This window comes from Parasteatoda tepidariorum, chromosome 8, assembly GCF_982258835.1.
Source record: "Parasteatoda tepidariorum strain Cologne lab strain chromosome 8, Ptep-v5.0, whole genome shotgun sequence".
Classification (NCBI taxonomy): domain Eukaryota; kingdom Metazoa; phylum Arthropoda; class Arachnida; order Araneae; family Theridiidae; genus Parasteatoda; species Parasteatoda tepidariorum.
The window spans coordinates 104,918,848-104,940,336 of NC_141762.1; the positions used below are offsets into that span (position 1 = coordinate 104,918,848).

Below are 21,489 nucleotides of genomic sequence, written 5' to 3' on the forward strand. Positions count from 1 at the left end.
CTCGTAATCAATCCATCGTAGTCCGTTAAAATCAGATTATCATGTAAAGAGCTGTTATGGAGTTCAGCTTCTTTTTATTTTTCAAATTAAATATTAATTTTTTAAAGTTATTCAATAATTATGTTCAAAAATTGTAGTTTAATATTAAAAGTTTTTGTATTTAACTTGTCAATTTATGGGCATAAAAATTTTAAAATTTCCATGCCTGTTTTACGGGATTTGATACAGGGTCAAAATTTTGTGTTTAATGCTTAACAATGTTAAAGTCCATTTTGAGCTATGTCCACTTTTATTAACGCGCATTTTGAACTATGTTTATTTTTGTAAACACACATTTTGAGCAATGTCCAAATTTCGTAAATGCGCATTTCTAGCTATTTCAATTTTCATACGCGTGTCTTTCATTAGTTATTGCAGTTGCCTTATTCAATTCAAACTGTATGAAATGCATTTCGCATTATTTCTCATAATCGTTCTTTTTTTCTCTTCTTTTTTTAAAAACTTTTTTAAAGTGAATGAAATTACCATGAATCATTTTTTATCCAAACAAATTTGATGCAGTAAGATTTAAATTACAGAAAATCGTATTAAAGTTTTATATAGAATTTTAACTTTTTACCAACCATTTATTAAAAATTTTCTCCTGAAATAAAGACATTTGATTTAACCAAAGCTATATTTCTTTGGCAAGTTCTGTTTTAATTTTTTTTTTTCATGAATCAAAATTTTAATTTCTTTTTTAAGTGAAAGATTCTGTAAAAAATTTTATCTTTTAATTAATTTCCAATCTCCTGAATCTGAAATAAAATAAGACAGTTGGAGAGACTTTTTTGAATATTAAACTATTAAAGAGCAAAAATTAAAAAGGGTCATCACGGGTCTCTATAATTTTTCTTTTCTTTGTTTCTAATGTTAAAAAAAAACTATTACCATATTACATATGTGACTTAACTACCACTACAATTATTAAATATCAATTCACTGGTATATATAAGACATGCTAACTCTATTCAATCTTGAGGTACCTTTTGATGAAAGATTGGTATTGCCAATTACTTCTCTCCCCACATTGGTGACCCGGATGTTATATGAACTAGTCTTCATCGAAAGTAACGTCCACCTCGATGAACGGTCCACTAAATGCTGATCATGAGAGCTGTATTAAAGTCACGGTCGTGATCGCTCCCGGTGTTGTCATTAGCAGTCAAGTGTATACAGGCCGATGCTTTGTGTGATCGAGACTGAGTAGCAACGGTGTGAGATGGATAATGACTCATTCACAAGTAACTTGCCACTGTTCAATGAGGATCATCCATCAACGTAGGCGTGTTCAGATCATGTCCGAAGGTCACCAATGTGGTGATCTTGGTTAAACTTGCTGTTTCAGGCTGCATCCTCCTTGTGCTGTTGCTTCTCAGTCTCATTTACACACTTAACAGCAACACAGGAGAAACCACACACCCAACTTAACACAGCTCTCGCAACAAGCACTCAACACGCTGTGAACTTAATACAGCTCTCACCACGAGCCCTCAAAATCCGGTGAACTTAATACAGCTCTCACTATCTTTGGCAAATACAGCAACTAGTGGTATACGTTCATCGAATTCTATCCCAGATAAAGCTTTTGGTGGGGGATCATACCACTACAATTATTATATATCAATTCACTAGTGTATAAGACATGTGAACACTATTTAATCTTTAGGTACCTTTTGATAGAGGCTGGCATTATATTATCCCCTCACATATGATAATTACTTTCTCTCAGTATCCTTGAGGCAAGATTTGTTTGAATGTTTTTAGTTTTCCTGATTAGAAATACTTTGACACAGTTTTTAGCCCAGATATTCCTAGTATCTGCGTGTGTTCAGAACTTTATTTTGAGCACGAATCAGCAGTTGTGTAAAATTTTTACCCTATTTTATTTTTCTGTCCTGGTTCTTGAGTTTAAGCATTGTTCTGTTTAAGTTGAAAGTTTAGAAATTCATATTTCCCTTGTGAGTACAAAAGTCAAAGCAGTAAAGTAACTATGATATTCATTTGGTTTCTGTTTTGTTCTAAGGATGATGGAACAAACATTTCCTTGCTCACTGGCCTGTAAACAGTGCAAATTTCACTGCATTTTTCTTTAGTTAATAAAAACGTTTTTACTATCATTTTCCTTTATTAACATATGTGTAAGGAAAGATATTTGTTTAAATAATGAAGTGTGACATTTATTTTGATTAGTACTTTATTTTTTTCAACAAAAGTTTGCTGTTTTGCAGATTTGCTCATCTGGTGATGAAACTTTGATTGGAATTCCGAAACGAGGTAACAGCATTTTCAAAGTTAAATTATTTTGTTATTTTTGTTTTCTAATTTTGTGTTTTGTTATTGAAATTGTTTGTTATGGTGTGATTTTCAGGCTTATAAATATTATAAATGTTTGTTCATAACTAATAAATGTACTAATTTTGGCAGAATAATGCATTGTATTATAAACTTAATAAGATAATATGCCTATTACAATTTACCATTTTCATTATACCAGGTGGGCGTGTGCCTCTTTAACAAACGTTAAGACGCAGGTGTAAGGGAATGGCCGCAAATGAAATTCATTTATATGTTGCTAAAAACGTTAGGATATTTATTGGAAATATAATATCTTTGAGTCTTAAACGTTGAATATTTAATAGGTCACTACACATTTTAGGATTAGAAATGTCATAAATGTTTGCTCATAAGTAATAAATGTACTAATTTTGACAGGATAATGCATTGTATAATAAGCTTAATAAGAAAATATGCCTGTTACAATTTCCCATTTTCTTTATACCTGGAGGCCTCATTAACAAACATTAAGACATGATAAACGCAGAGGTGTCAGGGAATGGTCCCAAATAAAATGTATTAATACGCTGCTAAAAACCTTTGGATATTTATTGGAAATGTAATACTTGTGAGTCTTAGATGTTGAATATTTATTGCTTAACCATTTGAATATTTCTACCATTCTTTTTGCAATAAATTTAATAAATCATGATATTTACTTCTCTGATAATTAGTATATAAATTCTTATAATATATTCGCAGAAATGAATAAATATAAGATATTTATTTATATTTTGTTTTCTTTGGAACAGTTACAGAAATTTTATGTTCCCTGGAAAAAAAATTTGGGTACAAATCATTAGTTTCAGTAGTTCTTCTACTGGGAACTGTGTCTTTATGATCTGTCCACTGCGGGCGTGTAACCACTCTAAAATGTAAAATATAAGCTTAATCTCTGTGTAATCTCAGATGTCAACAACTTCATTGAACTAAAAATTTAAATATATAAGAAAGTCTCTCTTTTTTTTTAAATATATAAACCTAGCAAGAATTTTTTTTTTTTTTTGCTTTTCGGACCCTAAGCTAGTTCATAGTTTGAACTGTTTGAATCTAAATTTAGAAAATATTCTTTCTAGTCTTGTCATAAGAGAAACAATAAATAATTGAGCAACAAGATATGTTTCGACTTTTAATTGATATTCTGAATTGTGGTTTCTGCCAAATTATAAATTCTAATTTTTCCTTCAAACCTTTTTTTTTCTTCCTCTTGCAAACGAAACAGTGTACAGATGTGATAGAAATCTTAGAATAAAATGAGGATATTTTGGTCTAATCTTTTTAAATACTCATCACAGAAATTTCTTAGCTGAGAAATTTATTAAGTTAATGTAATGTGTGTACTAGTGATTGGTGTAATGTGTATGCATCTTGCATATAATTTGTTTTATAGATATGTATTGTATTATAATTTAGCAATATGATTTTTTTTTTTAAATCACGTACTGTATTTTTATTACGTATCATTATTTGTATTAAATTGGCTTGGAAAGAAAATCTGATTTCTGTAATGTTTTACTTCATATGATTTTATATAAAAAGTTGCGAAGCTAAATTTATCAAGCAATAATTTGATAACTCTAAAGAGCAATTTTTTTTAATAATTGCAACGAAAATAGGATTGAAAATGATAAAATGTGAAACTTCCCACAGGTGAATATAAAAATGTGTTTTTTTCAAGTGGGCTTAATCTGAAAAAAACCCGCTGATTTTTCTCTTCTGGGTTCCTCTTAGTGAACCCTGACTGGTAATAAACATATTTCCATTATAGCCATTTTGTTCTATATTGCTTAAAATACAAGTACTTTTGAAGATTATTAAATGTGTAGTTTGCATTATTCATCGATAATGAATAAAGGGTTGTTCTACCTGGAGTAACTTAGAATAAATGTTTTCTCTTTCCAGTAATGTTTTTTTTTTTTTTTTTTATCTTATCTTATTTACTCTTCATTAGATATCTGAATAACAAATTGCCTCACTGTCTTTTAAAATCCATCAGAATGTTGAACATGAATAATAATAGTAATTTTAAAATTATTAACTGTTTAACTATAATATTGCTTTTAAATAATATAAAGTGTTATAAATATTTTATCATATGCTTTGGTTAGTAAATAGAAAAAAATATCTAATTAACTTGTAAAAAAGAATTTTTGTCTACTATGGATGGATTTTGAGTACACAATTTGAGCACCAACTATGGAATTGGAGCACACTCTGTGGATTGTAAACAGTATTTCTACATAGCTAATATTAAATAAATAAATTCCACTATCATTATGTTTTTGATGTTGATAACTCTAAGTTAAACTAATTGTCTGTCTTACTTAATTACTTAAAATACTTACTAAATAATTACTTATTTCATTGTCTTAAAATAATTGTCTTACTGTCTTAAAATAATTGTCAGCTACTTTTTTATTAAGCTTTTTACAATTATTAAGCTGTTTATTATCCATAAATAATAAATGATTGCATAGTAATTGAGAATATTGTAGTGTGCTCTTTGGGTAAAAAAACGTACATTTTTCTCGTAAATGTAAATTAAAATTTCAACTTTGTATGGTTGCATCTAGCGAAATTCTCTTTTGATTAACTGGAGAATTTTTTTCTTTCTAGAACAAACACCTGAAGAGATAGAACGCACAAAGCAGTTTGCTGTTGAAGTAATTGAATTACTAAAGCATACACCTTGTTGTACAATGGCATTTAATAAGTTTATTCCTGCATACCATCACCATTTTGGAAAACAGTGCCGTGTAGCTGACTATGGTTTCACAAAACTCATCGAATTGTTTGAAGCTATACCTCATATTTTAGATGTAAGACTTCGTTTGATCTTCCTTAATCACCAAAACAAGAACTTTTATTAATCCGTACATATCTGGAATTGGTTGAGAATTTTTTTAAATACAGTCAAACCTCGTTAGCGTGAAATCCGGCTGGACTATCATTATTATTTCATATCAACTATATTTCATCTTATCTGATACATTATGAAAACAAAGTAATACGTACTACAGTCAAATCCCGCTATAGTGAACACCTTTTATAGTGAACTCCCCGATATAGGCCTTGCTACACACATGTAATGTTATTTTTTATGGTTATTGTGAACCAAAAAAAAGAGAGGAAGCTCTATATTATGAACTTTTTTCTGTCTTCAACTGATTTATTTTCTTCGTTTTTTGTGATAATTTTAAAATTTCTACTTCATACTAAATACATATACCAATTTTTAAAACAATCTATATCATGGAATGTAGGAATAAGCACATTTTCTTGTTTGCTTCATTATTGAATTGGTTCAGCATTCAAAGAAGCCGCAATCTTCCAGTATCTGAAAAAATGCTTCAAGTCAAAGCCAATGAATTTGCTAAGCAATTTGGTGCAACTACTTTTATGTGCTTCAATGGCTGATTAGACAGGTTTTAAAAGCGGAATAACACAAATTCGTGAAAAATTATTGGAGAATCGGGAAGTGTTTCCGTAACTGATGTTGAGGATTGTTCATCAGCTAAGGATTACTCTTTTTCTTTTTTTTGTACGCAAGACGAAAAGAAATAAAAAATTAAAGTTAATACATTTTTTTTACTACATTTTATGTTTCAGTTATTTTTGTATTTCATTTTATTGATCATTTATTTAAATAATGTGTAATAAAAAGGTGGAATTTAAAACCATTAGTCAAAATTGTTCGTATATAGTGAATGTATATAGTGAAGTCTCGGTTATAGGGAACCGAAATTTCGGTCCCTTGGAGGTTCGTTATAGCAGGGTTTGACTGTATTAATTCATGTTATGTGATATATTAATGTATACAAACAATACTGTTATGAACCAAACAAATTGAAATAAGCTTAAAAGTTTTAACTATATTTACTTGCCCATCTACTACTTCTAACAAAAGAAGAAAATAGAAATAACCTTCCTCAAAATTAATGATGGTGATTTTATTCACATACTTATTATCTGTGCTGTGTCCAGTTTCCTTTTATGCTAAGCAATAATCAGAAATTTCATGTTAAACATGTAGAATACAACAACAACTGATTGCTGACTCACGGGACGAAACGTGTTTCATGCAAAGCAGTATTTCATGTTAAGCAGTTTTGCGTTAATGAGGTTCAACTGCATACAAAAAAATCTTTCAAGAAGGCTTAATTTAAATGTATAAAATTCTATTTTCTCTAAAAGTCTGTTATAAATTCTGAAGGATATTTTTTGTTCAGTTTTGATTAAATTTGTACCGATAAATTGATATCTACTAAAAAAAAAATTTCTTCTCTGATGCATTTATATTTCTTTCAGTTATAAAATTACATGAAAATATATTAATATTCAAAAATATTTCCAACGAAAAATTTTTTTAAACATTTATTTGAAAATATAGCTCTTTCAAAAATATTTACTTTTTAAGAAAGCAGTATGCTGTTGAGTTTTTATTTGAGATATGTAGCTCAGCTCAAACTGCATGCAAAAAATTAAACTTAGTTTGAAATGTGAGTTTTAACAAAGTGAAAATAGTTCAAATAGTGTGTTTCAGAAAATGACAACATTTGATTCCATTTTTTCAAACTATTGTTAAGACTTGTTCATGGTGCATAGCGTTTTCAAAAAGTGCTTCACTTTCCACTCTCTGAAATCGAATTGAAAAATCTCAATCTTTTTATGGTGGCTAATATAATCAAGAAAAGAGTTTTTTTTCTCAGAAACTAGTTGTTTTATTATGATCATGTAAAGTCTTTGAAAATTATTTTGCATTTTATTCATGTAAATAGTGCTTAAAAATGTTTTTTGAGTGCTTAAAAGGTGCTTATTTATTGCTGAAAGATTTGGCTACACACCCTGTTGTTATTTTTTAGAAATTTAACGAAAATGTAGGAGCAAGAGTATTTAGAAATTTTAATGTATTTAAAAAGAAATCAAATGTATTTAACAAGCGTTAGATGATGCTAAACTTAAATAAAAAATGTAAAAAGCATGTCCTGGATTGTAGTTTTTTCTCTCTCTCTTTTTTTTTAAGAAATAGATAAATAAATAAAAGAATTTATAACTACATGGAAAAGATTGTTAAATAATTTTCTAATCTTTGTCTTTAATAGGTTACCGGAATGGGGGAGGATAAAGTCTTGTGCTTGGTGCCTAAGGAGCAGCACAAAATCCTTACCCAACGCCTGGTTTCAGTCCTGAAGTCGCAACCAAATGAAGTGATTGACATTCACCAGATAAGTTCTTGTTATGCGCAATTGCACGGGCACTCTCTGAGACCCACCGACTTTGGCTTTAATGACTTACAAGATTTAGTCGAGCACATGGATGCACTGAAAGTAATTTTAATTTTTGTTTATATTTTGAGTTATGCAACAATTTCTGGCAATTAGAAACTCTGGGAGACAATACCTTGTGGTTGGAATTCATTGGGATTTAACTGATTCTTAACAGAGAATTGAAAAAACTTTTATTTTGCCTTTAGAATATTTGTGTTGTGTCTGCCACTACGAAAATACAATTCCAATTCACTAGTATATAAGACATGTTAACTCGATTCTATAATGGGGTACCTTACCATAGATGGAAGTTGACATTGTCGATAGCTACCATCCCCACATTAGTGACCTGGATGTGATGTGAACACACCTACCTTGAAAGAAAATCCCACTTCGATTTAGAAACACCTACTTAGATAGATGAACCATATTGAACAGTTAACTTGCTATCTGTGACTGCGACATTATCCACCTCCTCGCGTTGTTGCTACTCAGTCTCGATCACACTCGACGTTGGCTTGTATGCACTCTATTGCTAATGGCAGCATAAGAGTGACCTTGACGGTGAACTTAATACAGCTTTCACGATCAGCACTCACAGTCCAGTGATCTTAATACAGCTCCCCAGGCTGATCACAAAACAGCAATGTATGAAATAGTGGTATCTCTTCATCGAATTCTGTCACAGATATAAATCTGGGGAGGGTGGAGTACTATCGTACGTCTACCACTACAAAAATACAATTCCAATTCACTAGTATATAGGACATGTTAACTCGATTTTGTGTTTTGGTACCTTTTCCTAGATGAAAGTTGACATTGTCGATAGCTACCGTCCCAACATATTACATTCCATAAACTGTAACAGGTTGCCAGGAACAGGGAAAACCTTGAAAATTAAGGTAATTTGAAAATCACCTAAAATAACGGGGAAATGCAGGAATTTTTGAGTACAAACTTGGGAAAATACAGGGATCTGTGTTTTTCATTGTCGTCTTTTAAAAAATGGCAACCAAACTCAGAGAAATCTATGGGATATTTAAGGAAGATATTTCAGCTATACTAAACTGTTTTATTTACTATAGCTTTATTTAAGTATGTGCAGGTGTTTCTTTTTTACTAGTTTTTCCAACAATTAAAACTGGTATAGTTAGTCTTGATATAGCTCATATAAGAGCACAGTAGTTCTTTCCTCTTAATACATTGTGTATAATATGTATAGGGAAAGCGCGGGGACTTTTTTTTTCAGATTTGAGTGGCAACCCTGGTTAATTTTAATATAAAATTGCATGAAATTTTCGTAACAACTTAAGAATATCGTTGAACACCATATTAGCTGGTTTGCATATTAATTTTGGAAAACTATTATTATTCTTGAAACAGTTTTTTGCATAGTTTGGCAAATAGTTTTTTCTTTCTTTCTTCTATTTGTTTATAAGACTGTTTAAGACATTGTGAATCCTTGACCCTCAGGTTGCATACTTTTATTTTGATCAAAGTGGGTTAAAAAATTTTATTAAATATTTTTCATTATCATCATACAGGGTTGCCACTCCACAGGGAAAACCTGGAAAATACAGAGAATTTAAAAAGCACCTAAAATAACAGGGAAAATGTCCGGAATTTTGATTTTTTTTCTTTACTAACTGGGAAAATACAGGGGATTTTGTTTCTTATTTTTGCTTTTAAAAAAATTGTGACCACTGAAAGCATAATCTATGGGATAATTAACCATGATATTTCATCTATACTAAACTATTTCATTTACTATAGCATTATTTAAGTATGTTCAGCTGTTTTTCCAGCAATTAAAACAAATAAATATAGTTAGCCCAATATAGCTCACACAAGAGCAGAGTAATTGTTGTTTCCTCTTAATATATTGTGTGTAATATGTACAGGGAAAACACGGAATTTTTTTCCAGATTTGAGTAGCAACCCTGTCATCATAGTTGGCCAGACAGCCTAATGTGAGCCGATGCCTTCCTCTGAAGATTTCTCCATAACGACTTTCTATCTATCTTTGGTCTCGAATTCTTTTCAATAATTGCAAGAAAAGGCCAGACTAGCCTGGTCGGTAGGGCACTGGGCCCATGTTCTAGAATTCGTGGGTTCGATCCCCGCTGGCGGAAGACTCCCTGTGTAGTAAATGGTGACTGATGCACGTTAAATCTGTAGTCTCAAGGTTCCCATAACGAATGAATACCATTGGGGGTCCTGATACAGGAGTTTCCTTGTCTTTTGGTTTAGAATTACAAGGCTACAGAGTTTAACATTAGTAGTCGTAAACCCGAAAATTTAGTCATCTGAACCGAGGCCTTTCCCGTTTTCTTGTTCTTAAACACAAAATCCAAAATTTTTTTTTCAAATTATTTACCAATCGTCAAACCATAAATGTATTTCTGTTTTCTAAATTATTTATTGTGAGTGCCAATTGTGCAACTAGAAAATGAACTGTATTTTTAAAAAAAAAACATTTTAGAAGTATAGAAGCAGATGTTATGTTAGGTATCTTATGCATTACGCAGAGTGCAAGAGAATTTTCTCTAAAATTAAAAAAGTTCACTCCGAATTTTACTCATCACTTTTTGAGGAAAAGCTTGAAGCCTTGCTTTTGATTAAAAGTAATTTCTTTAGCAACTGTTATAAACAGATTTTTGATAAAAATTTCCTATGCGAAGCCAAATCAGCTATTTATGTTCGAAATATAAATATATAAAAATTCTGTAAAATAAAGCTAATTTTTTTAAATTATGAATAATGGCTTTTAAAAAATCTTCTTTAGAATAATATTTATCTACCTATTTTTTACTTTGCTAAATATAAGTGCTTGTATTTCCAATTTTGAATTTTTCTTTTTGACTAACATGATTATGCCGGGTGTATCAAAACTGTACACATAGCCCAAGAATTGTTGCTGGTAAAATCTTCCTTATTTTATTTCTCAAACGTTGACAGGTATGTGAATGGGAAAAAATATTAGGTGAAAATATTTCTAACTTTAAACAAATAGTGTTTTCCCCTCTGCTGTGTCACAACTTGGAGAAAGTGGGTGTTTCATTATTCTGCTCTAGGTAGATGGATGTATAGTTTGTTAAGTGCATTTTTTGTCTCCATATTTAAAGTAAAATAATGCTTAATTTTAATGTTTTAGATAGTGATTGGGTATGTCAGGACTTACGTAACCTTGGTGGATGAGAAAGTGATCCATCAAATATCACTTAATATCCGGCGTTTATTGATGGAGCAACTGGACAGTAAAATGACCATCAATGAATTTTGTGAGAAGTATGAAATGCGATATGGTCACAAGATAACCCCTTCCTTACATTTCAAAGATATGGAAGAATTCATTGAGGTGAGTTATATTGACTTTTTTTAAAATCACTTTCCAACATAAAGTAAAGAATTCTTGAATATTTAAACCAGAATACATAAATGATGTTGAATAAATGCATGCCTGCCAAGTCTCGTCTTTTTTAACGAAGACTCCTGTATTTTACTAATTCCTGTTTACTTGTATATTCTCAAATTCCTCCCTACTTGTTGAGGAAACTTACGAAGAAAAAAACTTATGATAAAATATCCCCTGATGACAAAAATACTTCTCTTATTCCTCAACAGATGGTGTTATTGCCAGTTATGCAGTATGTTGAGCGTTAATAGTTTAAGTTGAGCCGTGGTGGCCCAGGGGATAGAGCGCTCACCTTCCACCGAATTGATCCCAGGTTCGAATTCCAGCAATGAATGGCCAATGCAAATTTTATTACGAATTTTAATCCGAATTTTATTTTTCTGCTGTTGTCAGGGGTTCTGAAGACATCCATAAAATATTAGTATTTCAATTGAAATAAATACTTTCTATTGAGAAATTTTATTTTTCTGCTGTTGTCAGGGGTTCTGAAGACATCCATAAAATATTAATATTTCAATTGAAATAAATACTTTCTATTGAGAAATTTTTAAACTATTCTATGTATTGACAAATGAAATTTTTTTAAATGTATAATTATTCCTTTTGAGATTTATCATATGTTTTTATAATGGATTAAAGTTGCAAGTCAGTAAATAAAACAAATTTAATAAAAGAACAAGCATTCAACTAAATGGTTTTTTCTTTAATTTGATGAATGGTGCCTATATGCAGCATTTTATTTCTTGTATAAAATATAATTTTTCATACAAAATTTTTTTTTTTTTGTGTGTTTGTCTTAATGTAATGTAAGCATATTTCACTGAAAATAATACCACATTTTATAAATTTCCTATGCTTGACTTAAAGTATATTAAAGCATTACTTTTTTAGCTAATCATTGTTTTTTTAAAACTTATAAGCAATGCTCTCATTTTTTTTTTCTTGTCATAATGCTGTTTTAATAAAGAATCCAAATTAATAATTTTGTTACATCCATTTTTTATATTAAAATATATTTTTAAAATCTATTCTTTATTGTATACACTGTTTTGATGAAATTAATCCTGAATTTATTTATGTAATTATTTAAATGTTGTCAAGTTATATGGGACTCAAAAAATAAATTCAGATTGAGGAAAGGAACAATTTTCTGCATATATTTTAAATTCTTAATATTTATGCGAATTTCTAAATTTCAATTGCTCTTATTTATATTATAAAAATCTGTAATTGTTTAGAAACTGTGAAATCTCAGAAAATTTGATTTTGCCCAGATAGATCAGAAATTTAACAATCATTCATTATGAGCAATATATATAAATCGACGAATGTTAATCAACATAAAATAATAAAGATAATAGATAAAGGTAAAATCGCTAAAAAAACATAGTATATCAGTGTTTTATTGAACGTGAATTACAATGAAAAATAGTCACACAATTTTACTTTTTGTTTTTGATCCGGTATTTGGAACTATAAAATTTTTGCAGGCTTTTCAAACGCCATTATTCCAGAAATAATTTCAAGCAAAATATTATTTAAGATTATTTAATTTTTTTTTTTCAGATTTAGTTTTAATCAGAAATATTTTAATTGTAAGTCATACGTTTAAAAATTTTATGTTATTTTGAACTATGCAATTCTTAAATGACAAAATTGAAATTTTGGTTTTTTAGACTTCTAAAAATTTTTTTTTAATTAGTACAGTAAAACCTCACTCGATCTTTACTCATGGTTTCATTCATAAATTATTATACTCATTCATTATGAACATTACACATAATAAAACAGCGAATGTGGGTCAACATAAAATAGTAAATTAAGACTTGAAAATTATGAAGAAGTAATAGACTGTAAAATTTATAATTGGAACAAAAGCTTTAATTGATAAAAAACATGTGCAAAAATATTTCTGATACAAAAGTATGATGAATAAATACATCTATTTATTTAAATGTTTGGAATTTTATTTGTATACTCTTCTATGTTTATCATAGTAAACAACCTGATAAGAACATAAAAATAAATATAATGAATTGAATGGTGATTCAAATGAATGATGACAAAAAATATAAGGATATTGCTTTTTAAACCCACTGGAACAAGAAAGCAAGGGGGGGTCGCGGTTGAGGGGGGCTGATTTGGTGGAGTCCGATTTTCTTGCAACTAATTAGAGATCATTGAAAAATCAGAAGTCGTTATGGAGAAATCTTCAGAGGAAGGCATTGGACTGTCTGGCTAACTATGATGAGGATGACTCTTTTTTGTTTGGCACAAACAATAAATTTTCAACATTTGTAAAAGGTTGCTGTTCAATGTGAATACAGCTCCTCATTGTCCAATGCCTGGCACTGATTGTGATTCAGTTTTGCCATCTTCATCGGTGTTCCCTTGCTTCTGCAACCATTTCTCGAAACCCATAACACCACTGCAGCTCGAGCGGTACATCAAATGATGCATAAACCTCAAACATGATGTTTGAGGCATTTCCCCCCAACTGTTACAAATCATTGTTTTCTTCATCATTAGCATCACCTACAGCTTTTCTTTTCTAAATTAATTGTATTCAGTATTTTTTTTTTTAATGTCAGTAGAATTTCTTAATGATAAACTACTATTTTTCTACTGTTAAAGAATCTCCTATTTTTGAAAACAATATAAACGGGTATGATGAGCATTGTAAGAATAAATATTAGTGACTGGACCGATAAAATAAGGCGATACCTACGGTAAACCGAAGATACAGGAAAGATGGGACGAGGTTGGACTGTATTATAAAAATAATGAATCATAAACTACTATATTTTGCATGTAAGTGTTTTTTGATAAACTTGTTTTTTAGTTGTGTGCATAATCTTTTTTTCTGAAGCTATGGAGAAATCCAAAAAAAGCAAAATTAAACCTATAGACACTTGAACTATGCCTTTGAGGGTCAAGAATTGAAATCTCTTGGAAAAATGAATTTTTATACAGATAAATTACATCTTTGTGTCTGATGGCATGTTTTTAAATATCACCTGCACTGCATATTTAGAGATGATTCTGTTTCCGGAAAAAAATCCGGATTTTTCGCTAACCACAATCTGGAAGTTTTGGGAAATCCAAGGTCCAGAAGTTTCAAGAAATCAATGATAACATTTATGTATAAGAATTTTTGGATATTTTCTTTAGAAATATTAGAACTAGAATTTATACTTGGCATCTCTTTCATTTGTAAATATTTTTTCTGGTTTAATAATAAATGTGATTTGACATAAAAGTAAACTTATACATAATTATCGTATTAAATTATGCTGCATATAATTTATTTAGAATTTCATGTTTTGAAAATATCAATAATTTAAATTTATATGGAAAGTAATTTTTTGAAATGCGTCAATGATTTTGCTCAAGAAATTTTCAGTAGTTGGGCTCACAATCACCCCTGCATATTTAAGCACATTAAAATTTATCATTCTAAGTTGTTGTGATTGTTTCTCATGACATTACATTCTCATCATTAGATAAAAAAGTTATCAAGATGTTCTGTTTTTTTATTTCCACACATTTTACATTGAACTTTTATTTGGAATAGAATCTTTCTAATCTGCACTGCTCTTACTACTAAAACTGAACTCAGTGGTGTGACAGCCCACAGAGGGCCAAGGACTACTGGGTCCATCTCAGTTTTCTTGACCTTTGAGTCTGGGGCACCAGAGCTAATGTTACGGTTGGGTGGGAACGCAGAACTCCCTGTACTTAGTTCCTATGCATGCTTGGTACTCATTTTAACGTCCTACTGAAATAAAAGACTGAGCCAACCTTGCCCAGTCCGAGGATCGAACCCAGGACCTGTGGCATGAGAGGCACAGCTCTTACAACTCAATATAAAGCGTTTTTAAGAAAGTGCTAAAAGGTGCTTATTTTCAATTTTTGTTTTTTAGAAGCCCTTAAAGGTGCCTTTTTCATTAATTATTTCAAAAATGAGTGCTTAATTTGTCCTATTTGAAATGATTTTTCTTTACCATGTCCATTTTCTCCATGTATTATGCAAAAGCATGCTTTTCTCTTTCTTTTATTCTATGCTTTCACAATTCATTCACATACAATCTATTTCGGCATACTGTCAGTCCATATTGTATGAAAGCACCAATCATTTTACATGTTTCATAAAATGCTTAAGTCCGTATGTGCATCTACTGAGCTGGGTTCAGTGAGATTATTGCACTCTCATGTGCTCTCAACTCTGTTGCATTTTGTAACTCAATTTCTGGCTTCATTTTCCACCATCTGATATTAAACCGAAAAATCTCTCAATCATTTTATAATGGTTAATATAATCAAGAAAAGAGTTCTTTGTCAGAAACTAGTTATTTTATCATGATCTTGTAAAATCTTTGAAAATTATTATGCATTTTGTTAATGTATATAGTGCTTAAAAATATCTTTGGAGTGCTTAAAAGGTGCTTATTTTTTGTTGAAAGATTTGGCTATGCACCCTGAACAGTGTTGAAATTCGTTTTAATTTAAGTGTTTTTTCCTTTCAGGTTAAGGATGGCTATGTTTTATTGACTCCTCTACAAAATCTTGCAAAGAAGATAATACTTCTCTTACAAAAGGAAGGAGGTTGCGTGGAATATGCTCTCTTTCGCAGTATTTATCAGAAGTATTATTACACGAATATCAACACAAAGAATTATGGTTTCACCAATCTGAATTCACTGTTTGAGCACTTTTCAGATTATTTTTCTGTTAGTGGGAAAAAACTAAAAAAGGCTGTATCCTTGAATGTTGAAAGATTAGGTAAGAATATTTTTCATTTGGACAAAACAAACAAAGGTCAATATATTTTTGTTAGCCCCTTTATGAGGAAATTTCTCAATCGTGTAAAACAGTGTTCCCCAACCTCTTTATCATGACGGACCTGTCAACGTTTGTTAATTTTACCTCGTCCCGTTGGGGGGGGGGTGCATTGATTATTTATATTTTAGATTTTTTTGATTTATTAATTTTATTTAAACATGCCTTCAAATTAAATCAAATTACACCAAAAAATAATTATAAAGTAATTTAACATTTTAACTTACTAGAACATTAAATCAATGAGAACCCTGATCTTGTTTCTTTGCAATGAGACGGTTCCATCTGGGTGTAATCGGAGACAATGATACATTACAAACATAAAAAAATTTATGTCACTACCTTCGGGGGCTCCTTTTTTTAAAAAGATGAAGTTTTAATGGAACACAGATATTTTAAATTTAGTTTCAATGAAATGGACGGGCTGGTACCATTTGATCCACAGACCGGAACATTCAACTTCAGTGGTCACTATCAGAGCCTGACTAAGGTAGGAGCATGCGGCCTCCCAAATCGAATAGAAAGTTTATTTTACGTTTCCTCTTATGAACTTTTTTTAAACAAAATATCAATACAATACAGTGTAAAATCCGTCAGTTATATGTTAGCTTCTTCATTAATCTATCGTATGAACACAATCTATGTTTCGTAAATCTGTGGCTCTCTAAGGCTGAATTCAGCTAAATTTCTGATGAACAAATTTGACCAATTAAAAACCTGTATTTGTGATGTGTTTAAGAAAATACAGATTTCTGGTTGGCTTAATTGAGCCATCGTAATTGCGAAAATTAATCTGGATTCCGCCCTAATGTCAGCAAGGAACACTCAGAAAACTGCATTCAGAATGATGGATATAGAATTGTCAGAAAATTGACAGAACGATATTTCGTCTGATGCCTGAAGGGGGGGGGGGCTTAATAGCTATTTTATGTTCTAGTCAATTTTCTTGTTATCTATAATGAGGTGAAAAATTTAAATACATCCATAAAGTTCGGTTCTTCATTACTGAAGTAATGAGGGCCACAAAGCAAGTTTTTGCCCCTGGCCCCAATTAGACTTAGTCGGGACCTGGTCACTATATTTTATGTTCAATGTCAAAAATGCTTGAATACAAGTGTGCTGTAATTTGATTGAATAATTCTTTTTTAAGATGAAAGAACAGTTTTTATATATTTAATTTTGAGACGAGATCATTTTTGTGAAGAGTATTTAAACTAAAAAAAAAAAATAGTAAACCTGCTTGACGTATACAAACTAGTCTTTTAAATTGTCTTTCAAATGTGTTCTTTTCATTATTTCACTTTCATATTTTCCCTTTTATTATCTGATAATTTTGAATATATTCCTGATATATTTTGATGTGAGACTTTTGTAAGTTATTTTAATATTACAATTATTTTGTTGGGCATGCCAGTAGTTCTGTTTCTTTAATTGTTTCACTAATTATTATTTATGTGTATTTTAGAAGAGTTATTCATGTTTAATACTTACTGAATGAATACTTGTTTAAATAAGTTTGAAATTTCAAAGACACGTATTTTAAATAGTTTATAAAAAAAATATTTGTGCCTCTTGAAAAAGGGCTATCGAGAAGCCAACCTTTCATGAAAGATTATGTTGACGAGATTTTACAAACAAAGGAAAAATGCTTTTATTTTTATCGGATCCTGTTCTACGTGTCAAAATAGCATGATTCAAACTTGTTTTATTACCATAAGACACTAGCACTCTTTTAAGAAATATAGTTTACTTTTGTAACATACAGGGTATACGCGCACCTGGAAAGTCATGATTTTCGTTATTGAACAAAATTTGTCATGATTTTAACTATTTTTTAAAAAAAATTCGTGGAAAGTCATGGATTTAGGTCGCTGAAAAATCTAATTTTTAAAATGGAATTTACACCCACATTTCACGGTGTTCCGAATATCTGAACTTGTAACAAAATCTCCACACAGTCATATTTTATTTAAATATAAAATGTTTTTATAGTGTTCTTTAAAAATTATGGTGTTCTTTCAAAAAATGAAAGGAAAAATATCCTTTCTAGAGCGAATTATCTTTTTAACTTCTGTGATTCAGAATTTGTATTATTATTATTTTTTTTTTTTTATCAATTTAAAATTTTAGCTGAAGCAAGCCAGTCATTGGCGATTTTTTTTTTAATTTCAAAATGAGAACAGAAAAATCAGGAGTATTTCTTTCCTTTTCGATAAACAAGGAAAGTATCTTTATAATATAATTCTGCAAAAAAAATTTGAAAAAAAAATCATTTGCTTTTGTATAAATCAGGAGTATTTCTTTCCTTTTCGATGAACAAGAAAAGTATCTTTAGAATATAATTCTGCAGAAAAAATGGGGGGGGGGAAATCATTTGCTTTTGTATTTTTTTTCCAGCTATTTTATTGCTTCAACTCTTTCTTTAGTCTGTTTCTGTTTTTTAAATCTATAAATATGAAGATGCAGAGTATAACAGTTTTGGTTATACCTATCATTTCTATTAATGTTATTATAATGCTTTTTTAAATTCATTGTTGTGTTTTTGTCGGAGAAAATAGTAACTTCGTTAAGTCATGAAAAAATCTTGGAATGAGTCGTGAATTTGAAAATCTAAAATTTAATAGATACCCTGAACTTAGCACCTTCCATCTTTAAATTTAAAAAAACTAATATATATATATATACAAGTTAAATTATTTTAGTATTTTCTGTTGCTAGCTCATTATTAGGTTTAAAGATGCTCTCTAACTGTTATTCCTTGAAAGTTTTTATACATTTCTTCATGTGAAAAAAGTCTATTGAATGTCTAAAATGAAAACATTTTATTTAATTTTCAGGTATCTTGAGTCATCCTTTGCCAGATTTTTTAGCATCTTCCCAGGAAACAGAGCTTATCAAAGGTGAAAATTCAACACATTTTGGAACTCAATTTGTGGAAGGTGAGAATTTTTTCTTTTTATTATATGTACATATATATTGGGAGTACAAGTAAGTTTACTGCCATTTTTTATCAAAAATTGGCAGTTTATTGCGAAAAAACGGTACATTATTTTTTATTCAAAGCATTCTCCATTACTAAACACTAATTTTTCACATCTTTCTGGGAGCATTCAGATACCACGTCGGAAGAGCTCTTCATCTTTTGAGAATAACCACGAATAGAGCTATTCCTTGGTTTCTTCAAATGATGTAAATTTCTGCTCAGACAGACAATGTGCCATCGACAGAAATAGATTATAATCTATGGTCTGGTGAATACGGCGGTTGAGGTAGGACTTCCCATTGAAGTGTTTCCATATAGCAAAATCAATGTTCAATTTCTCTTGTCTTCAGTTCTTATGGCACACAACTTCCTTGTTTTTGGATCTTTCCCAACGATTTTAAACGATGTGAAATTGCTTGCTAAGTCACTTGTTATGTAAGAGCAAGTTTTTGCGTTTGAGACGAATTTTCTTCCCAGTCCTTGTCTTAGTGCAATTTCAGCCTTCCTCTGTGTTCTTTGTTTTCCACGTCAAACTCACAATTTTTAAACTTCTGAAACGACTCTCGACAACTTCTTTCATTTAAAGCGTCCTCACCATATGCTTCTCCAAGCAATCTATGCACCTTTGCTGCAAATGACGCTTATTTGGCAGAAAACTTGACATTTTTGATCATTTCTGGAGCAAATTATCTTTTAAACTTCTGTGATTTCGAAAAATTTTTATTTTATCAATTTAAAATTTTATCTGAAGCAAGCCAGTCATTGGGGAATTTTTCTTATTCCAAAATGAGAACAGAAAAATCAGGAGTATTTCTTTCCTTTCCAACAAACAAGAGTATCTTAAGAATATAATTTTGCAGAAAAAAGGAACAAAAATTATTTGCTTTTGTTTTTTTTTCTCTAGCTTCAACTCTTTCTTTACTCTGTTTTTTAAATTTAAAATCTTAAATATGATGATGCAGAGTATAACATTTTTGGTTATACCTATCATTTCTATTAATGTTATTATAATGCTTTTTTGAAATTTATTGTTGGGTTTTTGTCGGGAGAAAATAGTTATTTCGTTAAGTCATGGAAAGTTCTTGGAATGAGTCATGTATTTGAAAATCTAAAATGTTTCAAATACCCTGTACTAACTTCCTTTTTTTTTAAAGCCAATGTTAAATCAATCATCAAGTAATCAACTGTATTTTTTTCAGACTCAAATGGTTCATCTGAAGAGAGTCATTTGATCATCAAGCGATCTCCCTCGTGCTCAAATGAAACATCATCCATGTTAAATCTGCATCAATTGAACCTCAAGTCTGGAAATCTTCAAAGAACAGATTTGTTCAGATGTTCAGGAGATATCAGAAGTTCTAAGAGCACTCCGACGCAGGGGAGTAGGAAAAATAGAATTGCTGCCAACTTTTCTATGCCAGCATAACTTTTTATGTCCTTTTTAAACACCTCAAAATTGCTTGCTATGTTCCTGAAGACTTATTTTTTATTTGAAATGCCACTGTCTTTCATTTAATTATTTTTTTACAGTTCCGCCCACCCCATTGGTTTTTTTTTAGCCAGTATTATTATTTATTATTTGAATAACTGTTATTTATTGTTATGCTGCAAGAAAAGATAGTTTTCTTCTGTTTTTGTATATGAAAAAATATGATGTTTTGAATTATGAATGTTGTGTTTTTTTAATGAATTATCAAATCCTATTTAACACAAGGTGGAAAGTTTTTTTTTTCCTTCATGATAATCATCCTTAACATTGAATGCATTCTTTAATTTATGCATGAAACATTTATTCGACTGTATATGTTAAATGTAAATTTAATTATTACAGTCGTGCACCTACCCTAGGGTAAAAAGAGTTTTATTTAAAGATCATATTTTGCCTTTTTACTCAATGTTTACACTATCGGAGTGTAAGGAAAAAAAATAGCAATATATTTTTTTTTCGTTATTTTTTTTTTCAGTATGCAAGGTCTATCTGTTGTATTTTTAAGAATGTTCATTCAGTTTATGTTCAGCGCCATATTATGTGTAGAAATGTATGATATTATTTTCATGCTCATTCTAAATTTGTTTTAAAAAGGTAGCAAATGTTTTAATTTAAAGTGATACTTGAATTGAATTGTTGTGGTTGTAAAGTAAATATAATATAAATATTTTATTTTTTTATATTGAAAATAAAATTCTACATTCTGGAGTGTCTTATCTTATATTTGCTCATTGTGGTGGGCAGTTGGTGTGGAGTCTGTAGTGGCTCAGCGATGACTGGTCGATTCAAATTCCGCTCACCTGAAATATTCTTATTTATAGACAGGTCGTGAGTTAGAATCTTAAAGATACCAACAAAACCAATACAGGGTTGCCACCCCATAGGGAAAACCTGGAAAACACAGGCATACCTGCCAAGTCTCCTGTTTTTTTACAAAGACTCCCATATTTCAAGACTATCTCCTGTTTACCCGTATATTTGTTGAAGGAAAATTTGGCAATAAAATATCCACTGATAACAAAAATACATCTCTTATTCCTCAACATATGGTGCTATTGCCAGTACTGCAGTATGTTGAGTGTTTTTAGTATAAGTAATTATAAATAATGATTAAAAAAAT

The 21,489-nt window shown here is 30.2% G+C and overlaps 1 protein-coding gene across 6 annotated transcripts in view; it reads left to right on the forward strand.

Moving 5' to 3' along the window:
* LOC147806610 (meiosis regulator and mRNA stability factor 1-like) overlaps window positions 1-21,077 on the forward strand; it is an 87,518-nt gene extending 66,441 nt beyond the window's left edge. For all 6 annotated transcript variants that reach the window (XM_087169547.1, XM_087169552.1, XM_087169548.1 and 3 more), the window contains 7 exons: window positions 2,271-2,316; window positions 4,993-5,195; window positions 7,479-7,703; window positions 10,798-11,001; window positions 15,585-15,840; window positions 18,735-18,836; window positions 20,080-21,077. In XM_087169547.1, the coding sequence (XP_087025673.1) occupies window positions 2,271-2,316; window positions 4,993-5,195; window positions 7,479-7,703; window positions 10,798-11,001; window positions 15,585-15,840; window positions 18,735-18,836; window positions 20,080-20,306 (1,263 nt within the window). In that variant the 3' untranslated portion in view covers window positions 20,307-21,077. The remainder of the gene's footprint in view (window positions 1-2,270; window positions 2,317-4,992; window positions 5,196-7,478; window positions 7,704-10,797; window positions 11,002-15,584; window positions 15,841-18,734; window positions 18,837-20,079) is intronic.
* Window positions 21,078-21,489: the final 412 nt, after the last annotated feature.